At 42.4% G+C, this 22,293-nt stretch overlaps 1 protein-coding gene and 2 non-coding genes across 3 annotated transcripts; all 3 read right to left on the reverse strand.

The window, feature by feature from the left end:
* Positions 1-12,053: 12,053 nt before the first annotated feature.
* Positions 12,054-12,125, reverse strand: trnah-gug (transfer RNA histidin (anticodon GUG)). Its single transcript has one exon. It is a non-coding gene; the product is annotated as a tRNA-His (tRNA).
* Positions 12,126-13,495: 1,370 nt separating this feature from the next.
* On the reverse strand, positions 13,496-13,567 carry trnah-gug (transfer RNA histidin (anticodon GUG)). The gene has a single exon. It is a non-coding gene; the product is annotated as a tRNA-His (tRNA).
* Positions 13,568-16,063: 2,496 nt separating this feature from the next.
* On the reverse strand, positions 16,064-21,883 carry LOC146493772 (uncharacterized). Its single transcript, XM_085149590.1, has 3 exons — positions 21,651-21,883; positions 18,941-20,298; positions 16,064-18,710 (listed from the first exon to the last, which is right to left on the reverse strand). Exons 1-2 carry the CDS (start codon positions 21,700-21,702, stop codon positions 19,505-19,507), a joined length of 846 nt encoding a protein of 281 aa, XP_085005716.1. The 5' UTR covers positions 21,703-21,883; the 3' UTR covers positions 16,064-18,710; positions 18,941-19,504.
* Positions 21,884-22,293: the final 410 nt, after the last annotated feature.

The raw sequence follows: 22,293 nt of genomic DNA on the forward strand, positions 1-22,293 counted from the left end.
CGTCTGTCTTCCACACGCCTGGTGGGCGGTGCCACCCGATCACAAGGGCTGGCAAGGCTTTCGGAGCCTGGGGAGCGGACACCCGCATAAATGGTGGCCAGGCGGCCCGGTCCGGGTTTTTTCTTCTTTCTTTCACACGCCTGGTGGGCGGTGCCACCCGATCACAAGGGCTGGCAAGGCTTTCGGAGCCTGGGAAGCGGACACCCGCATAAAGGGTGGCCAGGCGGCCCGGTCCGGGTTTTTTCTTCTTTTCTTCTTTCTTTCACACGCCTGGTGGGTGGTGCCACCCGATCACAAGGGCTGGCAAGGCTTTCAGAGCCTAAGGAGCGGACACCCGCATAAAGGGTGGCCAGGCGGCCCGGTCCGGGTTTTTTCTTCTTTCTTTCACACGCCTGGTGTGCGGTGCCACCCGATCACAAGGGCTGGCAAGGCTTTCGGAGCCTGAGGAGCGGACACCCGCAAAAAGGGTGGCCAGGCGGCCCGGTCCGGGTTTTTTTCTTCTTTCTTTCACACGCCTGGTGGGCGGTGCCACCCGATCACAAGGGCTGGCAAGGCTTTCGGAGCCTGGGGAGCGGACACCCGCACAAAGGGTGGCCAGACGGCCCGGTCCGGGTTTTTTCTTCTTTCTTTCACACGCCTGGTGGGCGGTGCCACCCGATCACAAGGGCTGGCAAGGCTTTCGGAGCCTGGGGAGCGGACACCCGCAAAAAGGGTGGCCAGGCGGCCCGGTCCGGGTTTTTTCTTCTTTCTTTCACACGCCTGGTGGGCGGTGCCACCCGATCACAAGGGCTGGCAAGGCTTTCAGAGCCTGGGGAGCGGACACCCGCACAAAGGGTGGCCAGGCGGCCCGGTCTGGGTTTTTTCTTCTTTCTTTCACACGCCTGGTGGGCGGTGCCACCCGATCACAAGGGCTGGCAAGGCTTTCGGAGCCTGGGGAGCGGACACCCGCAAAAAGGGTGGCCAGGCGGCCCGGTCCGGGTTTTTTCTTCTTTCTTTCACACGCCTGGTGGGCGGTGCCACCCGATCACAAGGGCTGGCAAGGCTTTCGGAGCCTAGGGAGCGGACACCCGCACAAAGGGTGGCCAGGCGGCCCGGTCCGGGTTTTTCTTCTCGTCTTCTTTCTTTCACACGCCTGGTGGGTGGTGCCACCCGATCACAAGGGCTGGCAAGGCTTTCAGAGCCTAAGGAGCGGACACCCGCACAAAGGGTGGCCAGGCTTTCGGAGCCTGGGGAGCGGACTCCCGCATAAATGGTGGCCAGGCGGCCCGGTCCGGGTTTTTTCTTCTTTCTTTCACACGCCTGGTGGGCGGTGCCACCCGATCACAAGGGCTGGCAAGGCTTTCAGAGCCTGGGGAGCAGACACCCGCACAAAGGGTGGCCAGGCAGCCCGGTCCGGGTTTTTTCTTCTTTCTTTCACACGCCTGGTGGGCGGTGCCACCTGATCACAAGGGCTGGCAAGGCTTTCGGAGCCTGGGGAGCAGACACCCGCACAAAGGGTGGCCAGGCGGCCCGGTCCGGGTTTTTTCTTCTTTCTTTCACACGCCTGGTGGGCGGTGCCACCCGATCACAAGGGCTGGCAAGGCTTTCGGAGCCTGGGGAGCGGACACCCGCACAAAGGGTGGCCAGGCGGCCCGGTCCGGGTTTTTTCGTCTTTCTTTCACACGCCTGGTGGGCGGTGCCACCCGATCACAAGGGCTGGCAAGGCTTTCGGAGCCTGGGGAGCGGACACCCGCAAAAAGGTTGGCCAGGCGGCCCGGTCCGGGTTTTTTCTTCTTTCTTTTCCACGCCTGGTGGGCGGTGCCACCCGATCACAAGGGCTGGCAAGGCTATCGGAGCCTAGGAAGCGGACACCCGCATAAAGGGTGGCCAGACTGCCCGGTCCGGGTTTTTTCTTCTTTCTTTCACACGCCTGGTGGGCGGTGCCACCCGATCACAAGGGCTGGCAAGGCTTTCGGAGCCTGGGAAGCGGACACCCGCATAAAGGGTGGCCAGGCGGCCCGGTCCGGGTTTTTTCTTCTTTCCTTCTTTCTTTCACACGCCTGGTGGGCGTTTCCACCCGATCACAAGGGCTGGCAAGGCTTTCAAAGCCTAGGGAGCGGACACCCGCACAAAGGGTGGCCAGGCAGCCCGGTCCGGGTTTTTTCTTCTTTCTTCTTGGCCACCCTTTGTGCGGGTTTCTGCTCCCCAGGCTCCGAAAGCCTTTCCAGCCCTTGTGATCAGGTGGCACCGCCCACAAGGCATGTGAAAGAAAGAAGAAAAAACCCAGACCGGGCCGCCTGGCCACCCTTTGCCTGGTGCGAGCGGCAAGACGCCGATCTTGACAGTTGGGCGTCTTCTTTACCGTGAAAACTGCGGTGTATCACCTACTCGACCTAGTGATCAACGAGTACCGCACTGAAGCGTGCAACGGGTGCAAGACCAATCACCCCAGCCAGAGACAACACGAGTGTCTGCGAGTTTTGGAGGACAACTTTTACGCTGAACATTATTACAGCAGCAGGAAAACACTCCTCACGCCTAGTTTCATTCCTTCCATTCAACGTCTCCTGATCGCCCGCAACATGGAAGCGGACGACGTCAAGGTCGGCACCGTGGCGGAGACGCTGTTGCATGAGCTGAAATCGGCGAGGAAAATCTTCGACGCCATCACTGAGGCCTACGACAAACTGGTGGGAGAGGATGTGGTGAAAATCGGCCAGCTGCGGCTGGTCACAGAGTGTTATAAAGGAGATTGCTGAGATTCGTTTGTCACGAAAGGCTGATTCTTTCAATGTACGCATCCTACGGTGATATTTTTATCATGTATTCACAGCCACCGGAGGCGCTGTACAGCACCGAGCGCCTGAAACACGGACAGTTTGTTGATATTTTTTCATGTAAACCTTTTTTTTTCATGTAAACCTGTTCTTGACATATCTACTGAGATTCGTTTGTCTTGAAAGGCTGATTCAACCCCGTTGTTGACTTTTATTTTGCCTTCCAAATTGCCTCAGTTGTATCATGAGTGTAATTTCAAATAAAATAAAATAAAACTCAGAAGCGTCTGTGTGTTGTATTATTATTATTATTATTATTATTATTGTCATTATGCTTCATTTTCATGTACTGGGGTATCAATGACCCCCACGCTGCCGCAGCAGCTTCTGTGCGTGGCCCCCAAGTGCTACGTTTTCTTTCCCGATCCCCTGACGAAACCCATTAGAATCGCTCTGGGGCACTCGACGACCCCAAATGATCGTTCTTTTTTTTTTTCATTTTTATTCACCTGTCTCTACTGAGGGTGGGGTACTCTGGGACCCCCGGGGTCTGGGGCTGCCCCGAGGGGAGCACAAGGGTAAAGGTTCTAGGTTTTTGCCCGGGATGTTTTTGGTTTGTTTATTTTATAATCTTTTAAGTACATTAAGCACGGATAAACGGAAACAAGAAACTTATAATAATCATCATTATCACTACAAGAGAATAAGAAAACAATCCATGAAGCAGAATTAAACCAAAATATAATAAACTCAAAATACTGGGTCCAACGGACCCAGAACCGTGACACATTATTCCTCTGGAAGGATGTTACATTGCGAAATAAACTGAATTTGCTCTTGTTGCAGCATTGTGGGAAGTTACTTGGTAATCACTGGTAAAATCTAAAGCGGTATTTGAAATGTAATACTACCTTTTTGTTATGTAGGGTAGTTTTGATAGATTATCAGAACTTTTTAGGTATTCTGTTTATGTATCAAGTTGAGACTGTTTAACTTTCACATCCCCCCATCCCCACCACCAAATGTGCATTTTTTTGCAAGAATCTACAGCATTATCATAGTCAAACCTCAATTCATGTCATTTCCATACGGGGTTTGATTCCCCCCCCCCAAACCAACCCAAAGGTGTATTTTCTAAATGTCAGTGTTGACTAACATGCATGGCCTAAGACAACGTGTGAATTGGACAGACTGGTATCAAATAATCTGGATTGCTGGACATTCCATTAAAAAAAAGAAGTACTGAGGGGGAAATACGTCTTACGCTGCCAACATTACTGAATCATTTCTTGGTGCGACTTCTCTATTACTGTGTGTGAACTTGTCACCGAAAAGCAACAGATTAAATTAAAACTCAAAATATATAATGATAATAATATGAAGAAGGATAACTTTCTCACTATTATTTGTAGTGGTAGAAGCATTTTTATTATATATGCAATATATTACTACTATATAAAAAATCATTTAAAAAACCAAAACAAGCAATGACTTCTTATTGAATTATTAAACATAGATTATGTCAGAGTTTATTTCCATGGTGTCAATACCAACCCATATGATGGAAAAGGTAGAAAATATGCAAAACACTAGCTGCTTCTAGGCCAAAAAAAAATCCCCTTCATGTATGAAGCATGTGTCATTGTGAATGTTGAAGGAGATTTGTTCCATAGACACCTTATACTAGTGTTTCCTATGCTTAATCCAACACTACTATGTTCTATTTAAATCCATATTACTTTTTTATAGTTTGCAGTGAACTTTGTGAAACCATTGCTTAATGGGCCAGAAGTACAAGTCACTCTTTACCAGTGTTGGGTAAGTTACTTTAAAATAGTAACTTAGTTACATTACTAGTTACTTCTATCAAAAGTAACTCTGTTACTTCAAGTTACTCGTTACTTTCAAAGTAACTAGTTACTAGGGAAAGTAACTTTGGTTTTACTCAGAATTCTCTTGTTAATGTGTTGCTTCCATACGTTTGCCAGTCTTCTAGCTTGCTTACTTGCCACAAGTGCACTGTGCCACCTACCAATAGAAAGGAAAAGATAATGTGCATATTTCCACGAGAGAAATCCCACGCCTGGACCGTCATTGACTGCTGCCATGATTCTAGCCTACGTCACAGCGTCATGTGCGCCTTTTACATCCAACACAAAAACTGCAGTCGTGGTGCTTTGATTGTACTCAGAACTCGGAAATTCTGCCTTCTGAATAGGAAGATGTAGGCAACACCAGATTGCAGATGAGCTGCATACAGGGCTGGACTGGGACAAAAAATCGGCCCGGGCATTTTGACTAGAGACTGGCCCACCATTATAGGAACAATCATAAAGCCTTTGAATGAAAACAAACGCTGTTGTGACAGTGATGAGTTTTGATGGTATATATGTATCAATCAATCTATCAATCGTTTGTTGTAAGATTCAGATAATTATTTTTTAAAAGCGAGACATTTTAAATGAGAATAAGAAAGAAAAGTATTTCTTTGTGCCCACCTCTCCCTGTTAATGCCCTACTTGGCCCCCCTGGCAACACTTTGGTAGATCCGCACCTGCACAGTTACCAGCTGTGAGCTATGTAAAAAGGATCCTGGTGTTATCTGTCTCTCAGAAACAGTTCATAACTTCCCTTCAACTCATTTATGTCACCTAAAAGGTAAACCTGTTTCTCCATCACCTGTTCAGCTCTGATGATTCAGTAAGGACATCTCCTGGTTTCATCTTCATGTTTCCCTCTCACCACATATCCAAACTGATATCATGCAGCAGCTTTTTTGCAGCTGTGGCTCCAGCAAACATCAGCCGATACTAGAAATTAATATTAAATAAATTCTAACAACAGCTGATCAAGCTTAAACATGCTGCTGTTGTTTAACGCGACATCGGCTGGTTTCCTCTTTCTGGCGCAAAGTGGGCGATAAACAAACAAGAGAGCCGATCAGCTGATCATTGATCAGTTTTCATGATTGAAGTAGAAACGGGAGAGGGAGAATGAAAGAAGAAGAGGCAGCTGTGCAGCAAATACACAGAATAACTCCAGCTTTGTGTCTTTTTCATTGTAGCTGAAGTACGGGACAAACTGTTCCTTTTCACCTCAATAAGAAACGCGTAATATTTTCTCTGAATACCAGACGGGACGGTTGGCAACTCTAATAACTTATGAACAAAATAAAGTTCAACATCATTAACTTCATAGCACCCACCCAGCTGTATAGAAACTCCGTCATGCTAGCTAGTACGCAGTACGGAAAAAGTCAGAATAACGAAAATAAACTCCACCTAAACTTGGTTCATATCTGACCCAGATAGACTGCAGGTCATAACTTCTTACTTGAAGTTCAGTTCACACTTGGACCAGCGGCTGCCTCGGGTCTCTTTTCCTTCTGCGTCCCCTTTCCCTCATCCACCTGCTGGCCTCCACCACTTGCTAATGTTACAGAATCTGTGGAAGCTCCGCGATAGCCACCACACGAAGTAACGAGTAACGACCCTATCTAAATCCCAGTAACGACTAACGCGTTCCTGATTTTGGCATAATAACTAGTTACCGTGCTCGTTACCACAATAATAACGTAGTTACTGTAACGCGTTACTTAATAACGCGTTAGTCCCAACACTGCTCTTTACTAACTAGTGATGGGATTTCTGGCTCTTTTTAGAGAACCGGCTCTTTCGGCTCAGCTCGGCTCACTAAAAAGAGCCGGCTCTTTTGGCTCCAAACCGGCTCTTCAGGTTGTTTTGTTGCACAAAAAGGAATTACTAATGTAAAAAATTTTTATATATGTTTATATATAAATATATGTGGTGGCCCCTAGAAATAAAGCACGTACAAACTCCAAAACACATTCCTAGCGTTAACTGAACTCCCAAAACTACGGAGCCCCGCAGGGGACATGGGAGAAAAAAAAATTAAGACGGACTTTTGCGAGATCTCGCAAAACAAACTCATGATCTCGCAAAACTTATGCGAGATCTCGCAAAAGTTTCATACATCTCCAAAAACGTCGGAGCACTTTTGCAAATATGTGATGTCTTGTAAACCGAGCAGATATCTGACGTTTACACACAACTACATTCACGCCTCAAAATATCTTAAAAGTGTATTTTGTGACCCAGAGGGAGTAATATTACAACTAAGTAGCTGCCGCCATTGTTGAAATTCAACTTTTGCGAGATCTCGCAAAAGTTTTGCAAAAGTCTGTCTTATATTTTTTTCTCTCCCATGTCCCCTGCGGGGCTCCGTACAAAACAGAGCCACCTAGATCACTTAAATTACACAATTGAAAGCATATGTGGATGGTTTGTGTATTTATACACAAGCACTCATATATTTATTCAAATAATTAAAAACATTTTTCATTTACCTGTTACTACCACACACCAAATCCAGTCGTTGGTACTTGCTGGCTTGTGTAGCCACTAGGTAACAAAAGCTCAACACTGCGCCTAGCATCCTGGAGCCATTCTGTTGTCTTTTGTTTGTGTTTTGAGTTTTTATGTGCTTCTGAGTTTGTACATGTTTTGGAGTTTTTACGTGTTTTGGAGTTTGTTATTTATTCACTCCACATAAAACGTAATAAATAAATCATATAATACAAAAACCAACTAGTCACAGTTCAACTTTTAACTATTTAAATTTTCAGCTTTTTCCTTTTAAACAAATGAATAAAATGAAACAACACAAAACACTGCAAACCACAACACAATTAAATATAAATTAAAATATGAAAACAAAAAGAAGATGCACATTCTAATAATAATAATAATAATTAATTTTATTTATGAGCGCCTTTCAAGTCACCCAAGGACACTTTGCAATAGGATAAAACACTTAGTAAAACAATGGCAGAATAAGAACAATAAAATAAAAGCACAAGATAAAATTAACAAACAGTGGATTCACAGTGAATATGCAGATTTGAACAGAAGAGTTTTGAGTTCGGATTTAAACTGTGGGGGAGAACCAATGTTTCTTATTTCTGGGGGCAAAACGTTCCACAGCGTGGGAGCAGAGCAGCTGAAAGCTCTGCTTCCCATGGTGTTGAGGCGGAAGGAAGGTACAGCAAGCTGGATAGAAGAAGAAGAACGAAGTGAACGGGCAGAACAGGTGGTGGTTAACAGGTCAGAGGAGGAGCGAGGTTATGAATGGCCTTGAAGGTGAGCAGAAGAAGTTTGAAAATTATCCGGAATTTCACAAGGAGCCAGTGAAGTTCCTGAAGAACAGGGGTGATGTGCTGGTAGGAGGGGGTTCTGGTGATAATGCAAGCAGCAGAGTTCTGAACCAGTTGAAGCTTATGGAGGGATTTTTGGGGGAGACCATGCAAAAGAGAATTGCAGTAGTCAATACGGGAGGTAACAAGTCTATGGACAAGAATGGACGTAGACTGGGTGGAAAGAGAAGGAAGCAATCTGTTAATGTTACGTAGATGGAAGTAGGCAGAACGGGTGAGATTATTGATGTGAGATTTTCTCTGTCATATGGGCCTGCATGAATAAACTTTCTGAATCCTTTATCATCCGCAACTGAAAATAGTTGTGGATGATTACTATACCTTTCTAATGTGACGTTGTTGTCCCTGGCTCTCTTTCTGTCTCTCCCTCCCGCTCTGTTCCTGTGCTACTGTGAGTGTAACTACCGCCCCTCCCCCCTCTGCCCAGCGCAAAGCACAAGGCTCGCGTGCGGAGTGAAGCGGAAAAAAAGTGCAAGAGAGAGGGTGAGAGAAAGAAAAAAAACAAACCCGCGATAAGGAGCCGGCTCGCGTCGTTCACGTCAAAGAGCCATTTTGTTCGCGACCGACACATCACTATTACTAACACATTGTAGATAAGTTTATTGCTGAACGACACAGCTAGCAGTCTCACACTCTTTAGATTTTTGAAGTTTTGTTTGTAACGGTTTAGTCTCTCACACCTTACCCTTTTCTCCCCAGTATCAAAATAGTATGACTCCCAAAGTACGACTGAGTAAACAAACAAGGACTCCAAAGTCAGAACAGAAAGATACAGTTGGAAGATTAATGACTGCGTTTTGAATTTGAACTTCATTTAGAACTGAGATTCTAAGTTGTAAGCAGAAATCTTATGCTCAGCCAGAAGCATCTTTCCCCACTTCCACAATGCTGAGGTGTCAAATCCACTACTGCCAACAGATGGTTTGTTACACGCGGGACGAGAAGGGCAAGCCACCCCTTACTTACACAGCCACGCACTATAGATTTTTAAAGTTGTGGTGCATAATGGTTTAGCCACAGATGTAACTTCCACTTTTGATAAAGATCACTCCACCTGCATATTTCTTAAGAAATGAAGCGTCTTTATTAAGCTCTTATTTATAAATGTCTACACAACAATAGACACCGTATACTCTGTGAAATTATAGTCTTCTGCTTCGATTGGCTTGCATTTTAAACTCCCAACCTTTCAGGTTGTTATGAACGGCTTATATTTCTAACATTTTGTGATGTAAAAGTGATCCACGCTGCTTTTTTATTTTCTGTATGATGGAATGACTTAAGACATGGGTTATTTAAACAATTATCAATTACAGAGTGATGGCCATAGTACTTTACGCGGGCCAAATATGTTAAGGATAATGTTTCTCAATGTAAAATTGCAAAGAACTTTTGGATAGGACACAACATCTTGTAGACCACGGGTCGGCAACCCTGGGCACGCATGCCACAGCTGGCACGCCAAGATTTAACTAATGGCACAACCGTAGGGTGATTTTTTGTTTCTATGGGCCGATGTTTTTTTTTTTGCTTGTTTGGGGGCTTTTTTTTGTAACTGTATAAACAATGAAAGGTGGTGGATTGCCCAGCTGTTGCCAGATGTGTAAAAATAACTCAGTTGTTTGGTGGTGGCTATGGCGGAGCTTCCACAGAGGCCAGCAGGTGGATGAGAGAAAGGGGAGGAGGAGAGACCCGAGGCGGCCGCCGGTCTGAGTGTCAGGTGAACTGAACTTCAAGTAAGAAGTTATGACCTGCAGTCTATCTGGGTCAGATATGAACCAAGTTTAGGTGGAGTTTACTTTTGTTGTGCTGACTTTTTACAGTCAGTTACAATAACTCGTACTGTGTACTAGCTAGCATGATAGAGTTTCTATACAGCTGGGTGCTATGATGTTACTGATAGTGAACTTTATTTTATTCATAAGGTTAGTTAGTAGAGTTGCCAAATGTCCCGTAAAAAACGGAATCGTCCTGTATTCAGAGAAAATATTACGCGTTTCATATTAAGCTGAAAAGGAACACAGTTTGTCCCGTACTTCAGCTACAATGGAAAAAGACACAAAGCTGGAGTTATTCTGTGTCTTTGCTGCACAGCTGCCTCTTCTTTTCTCATTCTCTCCCCCTCCCTCTCCTGTTGCTACTTCAATCATGAAACTGATCAATGATCAGCTGATCGGTATTTCTCTTGTTTGTTTATCTCAGAGCCATAACACCATCCATGGCTGCAGTATGGAACAGATGTGGGTGTGTCCTCATCTCCCATAGGAGTCCAAATCGTCATCAAACTGCCCTACAGACACAAAAACGTGAAAAAATTAACAACCAGACTATCAGCAGTGATTTAAGTACTTTAAGACCTCTGTGAAAATCATTTACAGTATATATCACAGAATTTAAGAACTTTATAATCACAGAGCACAGAGAAAAGTACTAAACTGAATCAATTTCAGCTTTCATTTTTCATGATGTATGTATATTGTATTAATAATTAAATTTCCTTATCTGTGTCTTTACCACACATTTGCCACACAGGTGTAGATACTGTAGGTTCAGTGAATGCTTAAATTGTACTGATTAGAATATACTGGACATTCAGAGCTAAGATTCAGCGCACTGTGTTAGAGGCTGGGATTTGATGAATTCATCATATATACAACCTTTGATCATCGTTTATGTCCAGTTGAGAATGAATCTGTGCACTCACATATTAAATGAACTGAAATCAGTAGTGTGGTCTCCAGTCTTGATATAAGGAATGTGAGAACTGACAGCTGTTATTTTAATCAGCCTGTCTCAGTTGTTTTAACTCACAAGTATCACAAAGTAATGTGGTAACATCTGGACTGATGAGTTTACTGTCAGCATTTTAATCGCTAGTTTAAAGGCTGTAGGCTGCAGCCGTTGCTCTAACACTGTATAAATGTAACAGGACTCAGTGCTGGTTCTAACAGTCTGAGCTGCTTCAAGCTTTATTTGTGAAGAGCACAGCAGCTTACAAAACACGTAGCTAGCTCGTACAGCTGCAACGTAAAATTTTCATAAGCTAAGATAACCTTAAAATAACAGAGTTACGTGCGGTGATGCTAGCGTTAGCCATGTTAGCGCGTTACCTTCAACAGGTGGTCAGACTGAATAAACAGGCACACAGTCAGAGGTTGCGCTCTCCGTTTCGCTGCAGGGTCCCTTCATTCTTCACATATCCATGTCAAGCCGAGTGTAAATCCCGAGGCTGAACGGCCTTTGTACAAGCGCACACGCTTCTTAGCAGAGCGAAGCTATGAGCTACAAAAATCCAGGCTGGGAGACAGCCGGTGTCTGACCAACCACTCAGAGAGCTCCATACATTGTGCAACGAAAGCCGGATGTGATCTGATGATGTATTATGCAGATGATTGGGTGCTGTGCAGCCATGATCGTAAAGCGGTTAGTACTCTGCGTTGTGGCCGCAGCAACCCCGGTTCAGAGTGGTTGTGATTTCAAATAAGGGAGCATCTCATTTTAAGTGGTGACTCATTGTTTTCACTTTTTATCTTTTGGTGCCTTCTCACTCTGCGTCCTGAGTACTGAGACAGGATGCAGTACTGTATTTTTTGTATTTTGTTTTGTTTTTTGAAGCAACGACTTTCCCAAAACATTTCATTTTCTGGGAACTGATAAGACTGTACCTTTTAATGCCTTTATCATCCTCTTGTGGTAAGACGTGATCATGTATTTGCTTTGCTGAATTACTTGTCAGTTAATGCCTTCAGGCTGCACTGATTGACTGATTGTCTACCTGCTCCAACTCCTTATGAAACATATGTGTAATTGAATAATGATTCAAACCCACAATGCCTTCCGAATCATGTGACAACCCCCTTGGCGTTCGTACTTGCGCTTCGCTGTTCCACTTGAACGACATATTGTTGTTGCAGTTAGCAATTAGCCTGTAGCCTATCGTTCGCTCAAAAGGCGTGATGGGTGTTTCAACTTACGAAAATTTTAGACTTACAAAAAACCCTCGGGAATGAATTAATTTCATAAGTCAGGTTTCCACTGTATTTGCTTTGAAAGCTTCGTCTCAATGCCGTGACCCGGATTCGAACCGGGGTTGCTGCGGCCACAACGCAGAGTACTAACCACTATACAATCACGGCTGGTCAGCTCCACACTGAACGTCCATGTAGTCGATTACCTCCAATCCACAGGAGTCCATTTTAAACCCACTAAGCAGGACTGTACATTTTAAGTTTGACACGTTTAGGTCGTATCAACATTGGAACTACAAACATGTTGTGCTTTTCACTGCCAGTTACGGTCTGGATGTTGCATTTTCTTATTCCACCGTTAAAGCCTGGTATCTGCGTGTAACAGCTGACCTGTACGATGTGCACAAGATCACCAAAATGTATTTACCGTCAGACCACGAGACGCCCCTGTGTTAATGGAGATATTGTTACTGTGCCACGTGCGTAAATGTGCGCATCATTGACACAGATTTTGAGATTGATATAAGGGAAAAAGCACAATAAAGATCGCAGATGACCAGTTGCTCTGCAGCCGTGATCGTATAGAGTTTAGTACTTTGCATTGTGGCCGCAGCAATCCTGGTTTGAATCCGGGTCACGACAGAGTGGTTGTGATTTGTAGTTGGGGACCTTTATGTTTTTAGTGGTAAATAGCTGTTTGTGTGTGTTTTCATTTTTTCCATTTAAAAGGTATACTTTGCCTCATTCTCGAGTTATCGCATAAGAACATTTGCAGAAAACTTGGCCTCTGACTTTTACCTCGAGGTTGAGAAAAATCCAAGTTGCTTCTTTCTTGAGTTATCACATTCACAAGAATTACAGAAATATGAAGTGCTCCAGTAAATATGTTGTTATACTGCAAGAGCATCACAAGCATTTAACATGAAACCTTCCCAGCTTGGTGAAAAACACAGGGTGACCCTGAGATTTCGTAATGATGAAACAGCAGCTTCAGATAAGACTTTCTGGTAGCTGAGATCAGCACCGTGTTTAGGACGAACACTTTGACCAGACTTTGTGCCTGTACATTTTTATTCACAAAGTTGTTGAAAAAATCCGTCAGAGTATGGATGACATGCAACAGTAAAAGACACTGAATTATTATTTTTTTGATTAAACAGAAGATTTCCAACAAAGACATAATACAGCCAAAAAAAAGGGTTAAAGTATTTTTAAAAAATCAAAATGATGTTTAAAAACAGCTATTTGTATCAAGTTATGTCACATTTTCTCAAATAAAATAAAAATAATAAAGTAAAATTGGTATTAATTCAAATAAAAATTGTAGTGTAATATATAAGAAAATGTTTAGTTGTTTAAGTACCACCTATTGTGTAGGAACACATGATGTAAAAATGTCCTTGTTCCAGCGTTGATGAATCATATCAAGAAGTCAAAGCCTTTATCCCTTAGACTTTATGGAAGCAGTTTTTTGTCATTAAATTCTGAACTCGTGCTCCACTTTACCTGCTGTGTTTGCTTTAAAAGCTTCACCTCAATGCTGTGACCCGGATTCGAACCGGGGTTGCTGCGGCCACAACACAGAGTACTAACCACTATACGATCACAGCTCGTCAGCTGCAGGCTGAACGTCCATGTAGTCAATCACCTCCAATCCACAGAACATGTTGTGCTTTTCACTGCCAGTTACAGTCTGGAATTTGCTTTTTTTTTCATGTTCCACCGTAAAAACTGGAATCTGCATGTAACAGCTGACCTGTACGATGTGCAGAAGAACAAAAATTCCCACTAATTTTGGTATGATCCGAGCTCAGGCACTAGGCGACTGAGCACAGCACTTACGCATGTATGCGAGGGGGGAGAAGCTGCTGCCTGCGAGTTTGCTGTTGGAGAAGTGCAGACAGGCAGACAGAGGAAAGCTTAAGTTTGACCAGGTACCAAAGCAAATCATTCGTACTGTACAAATAATGTAAACATGACGGCGTATCACGAAAGATTGATATCAAACTGATCACTTGACCCATGTTAAGTTACTTGCTCTTCGAGTAAATCAACAAATGGCGAAATGAAAAGCCGAACAACAACAATGCTGTTTCTTTAGAGAGTCATAGCTTACATGTGTGTTTATTTCATATTTTCAGTTGTTACCCTCCACGGCTAAATAAAGCTCTCTAAACCAGTTTCAGTTATGTACTGATGAACACAACAATGGACATGAGAGGCTTCTTACAAAGAAAAAACTCAGGTAGATGTTATTTTATGTATTATGCTTTGTATGTTGTTCAGTGTATTTCTATGCAAAACAAGAGGAATTTCAATACACAGCAGTATATTCAATTCAATTCAATTCAATTTTATTTATATAGCGCCAAATCACAACAAAAGTCGCCTCAAGGCACTTCATAGATAGATAGCATAGATAGCAAGCACTTTGGCGACAGTGGGAAGGAAAAACTCCCTTTTAACAGGAAGAAACCTCCGGCAGAACCAGGCTCAGGGAGGGGCGGCCATCTGCTGCGACCGGTTGGGGTGAGAGAAGGAAGACAGGATAAAAGACATGCTGTGGAAGAGAGACAGAGGTTAATAACAGATATGATTCAATGCAGAGAAGTCTATTAACACATAGTGAGTGAGAAAGGTGACTGGAAAGGAAAAACTCAATGCATCATGGGAATCCCCCGGCAGCCTACGTCTATTGCAGCATAACTAAGGGAGGATTCAGGGTCACCTGGTCCAGCCCTAACTATATGCTTTAGCAAAAAGGAAAGTTTTAAGCCTAATCTTAAAAGTAGGGATAGTGTCTGTCTCCCGAATCCAAACTGGAAGCTGGTTCCACAGAAGAGGGGCCTGAAAACTGAAGGCTCTCCCTCCCATTCTACTTTTAAATACTCTAGGAACAACAAGTAGGCCTGCAGAGCGAGAGCGAAGTGCTCTAATAGGGTGATATGGTACTACAAGGTCATTAAGATAAGATGGGGCCTGATTATTTAAGACCTTGTATGTGAGGAGCAGGATTTTGAATTCAATTCTGGATTTAACAGGAAGCCAATGGAGGGAAGCCAAAACAGGAGAAATCTGCTCTCTCTTTCTAGTCCCTGTCAGTACTCTTGCTGCAGCATTTTGGATTAGCTGAAGGCTTTTCAGTGAGTTTTTTGGACATCCTGATAATAATGAATTGCAGTAGTCCAGCCTGGAAGTAATAAATGCATGAACTAGTTTTTCAGCGTCACTCTGAGACAGGATATTTCTAATTTTAGAGATGTTGTGCAAATGGAAGAACGCAGACTTACATATTTGTTTAATATGCGCGTTGAAGGACATATCCTGGTCAAAAATGACTCCAAGGTTCCTCACAGTGTTACTGGAGGCCAAGGTAATGCCATGCAGAGTAAGAATCTGGTTAGATACCATATTCCTAAGCTTTTCAGCACCGAGTACAATAACCTCAGTTTTATCTGAATTAAGAAGCAGAAAGTTAGCGGTCATCCAGGTCTTTATGTCTTTAAGACATTCCTGCAGTTTAACTAATTGGTGTGTGTTATCTGGCTTCATGGACAGATAGAGCTGGGTGTCATCTGCATAGCAGTGAAAATGTATGCTATGTCTTCTAATGATGCTGCCTAGGGGAAGCATGTATAATGTAAACAGAATTGGTCCTAGCACTGAACCCTGTGGAACTCCATAATTAACCTCAGTGTGTGAAGAGGACTCTCCATTTACATGCACAAATTGGAGTCTATTAGATAGATATGATACAAACCACTGCAGTGCAATACCTGTAATACCTACAGCATGTTCTAATCGCTCTAATAGGATATTATGGTCAACAGTATCGAATGCTGCACTAAGGTCAAGAAGGACAAGCACAGAGATGAGTCCACTGTCAGAGGCCATAAGAAGATCATTTGTAACCTTCAATAAAGCTGTTTCTGTGCTGTGATGAGCTCTGAAACCTGACTGAAACTCTTCAAATAAACCATTCCTCTGCAGATGATCTGTTAGCTGTTTGACAACTACTCTTTCAAGGATTTTTGATATGAAAGGAAGGTTGGAGATTGGCCTATAATTAGCTAAGACTGCTGGGTCTAGAGATGGCTTTTTGAGTAAAGGTTTAACTACAGCCAGCTTGAAGGCCTGTGGTACATAGCCGATTATTAGAGATAGGTTGATCATATATAAGATCGAAGAATTAATCAATGGCAGGACTTCTTTGAGCAGTTTTGTAGGAATGGGGTCTAAAAGACACGTTGATGGTTTGGAGGAAGTAATTATTGAAGTTAACTCAGAAAGATCAATTGGAGAAAAAGAGTCTAACTTAACATCAATGGTACTAAGAGTAGCTGCAGATAATATTACATCTGTGGGATGATTATTGGTAATTTTTTCTCTAATGATAAAAATTTTATTTGTGAAGAAGTTCATGAAGTCATCACTAGTTAACGTTAAAGGGATGGTTGGCTCAAAAGAGCTCTGACTTTTTGTCAGCCTGGCTACAGTGCTGAAGAGAAACCTGGGGTTGTTCTTATTTTCCTCAATCAGTGACGAATAGTAAGATGTTCTGGCTTTGCTGAGGGCTTTCTTATAAAGCAACAAACTATTTCTCCAGGCTAAATGATGATCCTCTAAATTTGTGACACGCCATTTCCTCTCCAGATTACGAGTCATCTGCTTTAGGGTACGTGTTTGAGAATTATACCACGGAGTCAGGTACTTCTGATTAGAGACCTTAGTTTTCACTGGAGCTACAGTATCCAGAGTCGTACGTAGTGAGGAGGTGAAAATTATTAACAAGATAATAGCCATTATATGTATCAATTTCATACTATGTTTGCACCTCTGAAGCCCAACTGATCCCCCATGACTGCATTTAATGTCGATCATCTATATGAGATGAGCAAAGTCTGTGTATCAAAAGGTTTCTGACAATATTGCTGGACTTAATTGAGCTATTGATGTAAAAGTGCCTGGTTGTGTTGCACTGACCCTATGTTACTAAATATAGGCTGTCATATATTAACTGTTCCTCTACGTTCCTCAATGAATGCAGCCATTATTACACCCCTGAAAACAGGAAGGAAAGAATCACAAGAGTGATTTTGTGTTGTTATATCACAGAGTAGTTTAATGCAATGAGGAGAATGTGCGAAAGCCCCCTAGTGGAGATTGGAGACACTACCAATCGATCCCAGAAACTAGCCGATTAGTATTGTACAGATCGCAGTTCTCGTGAATAAAATGACAACCATTGATGCAACATGAAAAATAATAACTTTTAAACTATTTTCATATCTTATTTACATTGTCTTTATGCTTATGTCAACTAAGATGAATGTGCATTAACTGCATTACTTTTTACTTTCAGTTGTGAACCCTTTTTATATATAATAATAAGAATATCACATGACTGTGGCCTTGTGTTATACCCTCTCTGCTGCAGTGATGCTGCAGACAAACACAAACATCGTGATTAGACATTCAAGAAGAGCCTCTTAAAGATGAAGGTCTGTGTCTCTTGACCTAAACACATAATCCAGTTAAATCTGATTTATGTTCATTAATGCCCCTCACACTGTAACTTAAAGTAATAAATCGGTCACTCATTAATTACAGAAGTACGTCTGTGAGCATAAAGATGTAAGCCTTGGACCATCAGGATGAAATGTGGTTGGGAAACTTAACAAGCTTTGATAAAACTTCATCAGTAGCTCAAGCAAGACCTCAAAACCTTCGATCACCACGGGTGGTTAGCAGACTGTGGTTGTACCATGCAGCCTAACAACATGCAGTAAATTGCAGGTTAAAGCAGTCTGCTTACACATTGTTAAACGAGGGAAGGGAACTAATGTGGCTGTCACATTACCCTCTTGTCCCATTTCATCCCAGGACTCGATTAAATTGCTGCTCACTTTCTACAATACTTAAAACTGATCAGTAGGACCTGAAACTGCAAACATTCAAACATTCAGGCCAAGAATCAGTTGGTGAACATATTAATCTACTACAATTAGCAAAAATGAATAAATAAACAGAAGAAAGTTAGAGTGATAACAGAGTCATGCAAGTTTTTGACCAGGAGGTTAAACTCATGCAAATGACCTTCACCCAGGCTCATGGAAACAATCTCCTGCTTATAAACAGCAGATCATTTGTGTCAGTGTCAGGATGGTTTATATTTGAGCTTTTAGTTCACACAGAACAATTTTTATTAATTTCTTTTTAGCAATTACCAAAGTCTGTGAATCCCCAACTTGTTCAGTTGTTCTTTTTGCTCCCCATGAGGTCACTTTCACCATGTGACAAAAACAACACCCCACTGTACACACTCGGGCCACCAGCAACTTTCTAAATCCTCAATAAAAAGCTGACAGGTTGCAATGATGTTCCAAATAACTTATTAAGAAAACAACTAAATACACAGAAAATGTTATGAAAATTGGTTTATTTTATATCTCCTACTTTGAAATGATGCAATAAAAATATGTATAAAACATCACAAACTGTAATATTTTACAAATGCTTACGTCCTGCTGATGCAATGGAGACATCTTCCAGTGACAGTCTTCATCCGTGTGAGTGTGAGGAGGATCCTAAACCCACCGATACAGAAGTGCATGTTCACAACTCCCTCTGTGCAGGCGGGGTCAGGACCCTCCTCACCCTGGGTGGGGAGGGGTGGTGCTGTGGCCAGTCAGGTATGAAGTGCTGAGAGTGGATCTTTGGTCCTCTGTGCAGCTCTGTCCACTCTCAGCTTCCCTGCAAAGCAATAACACAAGAAAGACGTCATTTTAACACAAAACAGCATTTTCATTGTTGGTAGCTGCAGTATGTTGTTAAAAAGCAATTTTAAACCCAACGTATACACATGAAAAATATAAATAAACCTAAACCTACAGTGCTGCTGACATAGGATGATGATTTATACCAACTATTGGAAGAATTTCGTCTTCAAGGCAGTTTGTTGTCAATGTGAGGTGATAACTTACATAGTTGGAACACAGCACCACTCTCCAGTTTTTCACTTGGTCATCCATCCTTCTCATCGGGTTGGTCGGGGTAAGGCTGTCTTCTGGGTGGGGTGTTAGCTCCATCTTGGACGTTGAGTGTCTGAAGTGTTGAATTCTTAGCCACAGGCTATACCTTATGTAAAAACAAGAGACTACAGTCAGTTCACTGCATCATTTTTAAACCTTTTCTACTTATTTGTGTTGACATTAAGTACAGACTTACCTTTGTCCTGCATGGTGAATTAGGGCTTGGGAAAAACTTATATTATTCATTTAAAAAGTTACCTGTGATATTAAGAAAGAAGTAATAACAACTAAAAAACTACCTTTCAGTCACAATGTAATATTAATATTAATGTCACATATCAAGAAAAAAACAATACATTTCACATGTGCGAGTCAGATGTTCTTATATCTGTGTTACAAACAGGCTTAACTTAAACATTACAAAGTTAATTAAAAAGTAAAAGATATTTACAAACACTGCAAAACACAAAGGCCAACTTAAGTGTTACAAAGTTTAAAAACACGTTCTAACATAAACTAATCAGAGTCACTGTCATCAAGGGAAAGGTTAAAAAGCCTCTCCCAGAAACATCTGACTCCAAAACAACCTGAGGATGTTGAAGGGGCATCAAACTGGTCACTTACCTTGCACCTCTTTGCACTTACCTCTTCGGTGCAGATGTCTTCTCTGCTTCTCTTTTCAGAGGAAGGAGCAGCAGAGGGAGCAGCTGAGGAAGCAGATGAGAGAGCAGCTGAGGAAGGAGCGGCAGAGGGAGCAGCAGAGGGAGCAGCTGAGGATGGAGCAGCAGAGGAAGGAGCAGCTGAGAAAGCAGATGAGAGAGCAGCTGAGGAAGGAGCAGCAGAGGGAGCAGCTGAGGGAGGAGCAGCTGGTGGATCACCAACTGGGGCAACAACTCGAGAGAAGAGTGGGGCGTTGGCCTGGCCGAAAGGCGGCATGGCGATAGGGGCAGCACCTGGAGCAATAGGATGTTGCCAATCGTGCCAAAACGGCTCTGGAGGGTGCTCCCGGATGAGAGGGGAATCATCACTCTCATCCATGGTGTCATACCCCGAGTCATCGCTAAGCCAATCCCCCCACTCTTCTGAGTCGTTCCAGTCAGATGAATTGTCAGTCTGTTCACTCACCTCTTCATCGTCTACAGGTAGGTAGGGGGGGTACTCACCTTCCTGTTCACCGTCATCAGCATCTGGTGCTTCATGAGAAGAGGGTGAGGGTGAGAGAGGGAAAAAATACTCACCATACTCACCTTCGCTGATACGCTGGGTATCAGTGTCCTGAGCAGGGCGTTCAACCACATAGTCAAGACGCCCTGTGAAGAAACAATTTTTAAAATAACATTAGGAATGTAATAGACACCCAGTGTTAAAGCAACAGACCTACATCTGTTAGTTTGAGCAGAGGATGAGAGGAAAGCATTTTATGTCAGACTGAATGACACTTCTACTTGTTCAATCTTTAAGTGAAGTTTTTTAATAGAAGACCACCAAACCTCCACCAAGGCAGCTCACTCTGTGTACTTTTAAGGTGACACTATATTGACACTATATATGACACTGTATTTTGTGTACATTCAATTTGTTTTATTTGTTCTTTGTAAGCCTTTATGCAAACACTATGTTGGAATAGGTAATGGATAATAGGTATTGATTTGTAAATAGCCGGACATGAGTAACTTATTATATAAATATACTACAGTAAATTTATAACTAACCATGCAGCTCATTCTCCTGTTTTATTTACAATTCACGATGTCACACATTTTGAAAAAAGCTCATAGGTTAAATATGTGGATGCAAACCATAATGTAACATTTAGACCACATGTACCAATCTCATGTCCTAAATATATAAAATATATTTTTTAAAATAAAAACACAACCTCCTTGGCAAGAGTAAAAATTGCACACACACAAAGCTCTGCAGGTATGTCTGAAAATGATGCTCAAGTGAAAAACAAACAAACAAACAAACAGAAACTCTTAACTCAGAATCCACATTTTTAGAAATGTGCACAAGGACTGTATCTGCCATAAGGACAGATACATCTAATCTGTGGTAAACATGCTATCCCTGTGTAAATATCCCTGTGTACAATTTCTCTCTCTGCTATCTAATAAGGTTAAAAGCATTACCGTAATAGAAGATAGGTCTTAATACCATTATTACTACTGTTTTCATATTCTTTTGATATTATTATTATTATTTTTTTTTTATCTTTGTGTTTTGCAGCAGAGTAAAAAATATAGTTTATGTCAATAAAGCCTTTGATCCGGAGAAGAAAAGGATGTTAGGAGGGGACCTGGATCTGTGTGTTTACACCTGCGTGTTCTGACGCCATGACATCTTGAAGATGCTGTTACCGCAGAAACTGATTTTTGGGCATTTTACAAATTTTAGTCCATTAAACTATTTTTAACCATTTCATTTTAAAGAAAAGTGTCAAATTTGAAGCCTTCAAATCAAAGTAATACCTTTTTTTTTCATATTCATACACCAGTCGTTAATAATTTCTACACCTCTCCCGGAAAATTTAAAGCATACAAACAATTTACGGGAAACAATCTTGGAATACACATATTTGATCACGTTAAAACTTGATATTCACACTGGAACTTGTTAAATTATTACAGTCATTTAAATTTAAAGAAACTTTCAAACGTACCTGCAGCGAAGTCCAGGTGACTGTCGAGGAGTCCGGGTCCACGGCGAGCCATCTTCAAACTTGAAAAACAAAAACAAGTACAAACGATCCACAGATGAAGTACTTGTTGTCGCTTTCAAGTAAAATCCGCTTTCAGTAAAATGTTTGCAAAACTTAGCTTTCCACAGGCTGAGGTTGGAGCAGGTCGAAACAAGTCCACGAGCAAGTGTAAACAAGATTGGAACCTTGTGCAGCATTTATATACCCTCGGCGGCCATGGTTACGGTTGTCAACGTGCGTTTACACGTGCACGTGATAGAACTATATGAATGGAGCTCATCGCAATGTAATTTACAGTTAATTTAATAATAATAATAATAATGGATTGGATTTTATATAGCGCTTTTCAAGGCACCCAAATCGCTTTACAATACCACCTGGGGCGATTTTAGCCCATTTTTGGTTTCTTCAGCACCCCCAAAATGAATCAAAGCACCCCCAAAGATTTCTTACTTTTTTTGACAATATTTGTTGTTTGTGTGACACACTATTAAAAATATAAAAAGCATACAGTACTTAATTGAGATGGAACATTTTAACAGCAAACGTTTAGATAACCCCTCCTCCCTCCCAAAATGGTTTGTTCCAGCTCGGCTCTCCCCTG

Source organism: Neolamprologus multifasciatus, chromosome 22 (genome assembly GCF_963576455.1).
Source record: "Neolamprologus multifasciatus chromosome 22, fNeoMul1.2, whole genome shotgun sequence".
In the NCBI taxonomy this organism is placed as follows: domain Eukaryota; kingdom Metazoa; phylum Chordata; class Actinopteri; order Cichliformes; family Cichlidae; genus Neolamprologus; species Neolamprologus multifasciatus.

Excerpts from the sequence above, each read along its gene's own strand:
- LOC146493772 (XM_085149590.1), bottom strand. The coding sequence starts at position 21,702 with ATGGCTCGCCGTGGACCCGGACTCCTCGACAGTCACCTGGACTTCGCT. Across the intron at positions 20,299-21,650 it reads TCACCTGGACTTCGCTGCAG|GGCGTCTTGACTATGTGGTT; the intron begins GTACGTTTGAAA and ends GTTTCTTCACAG.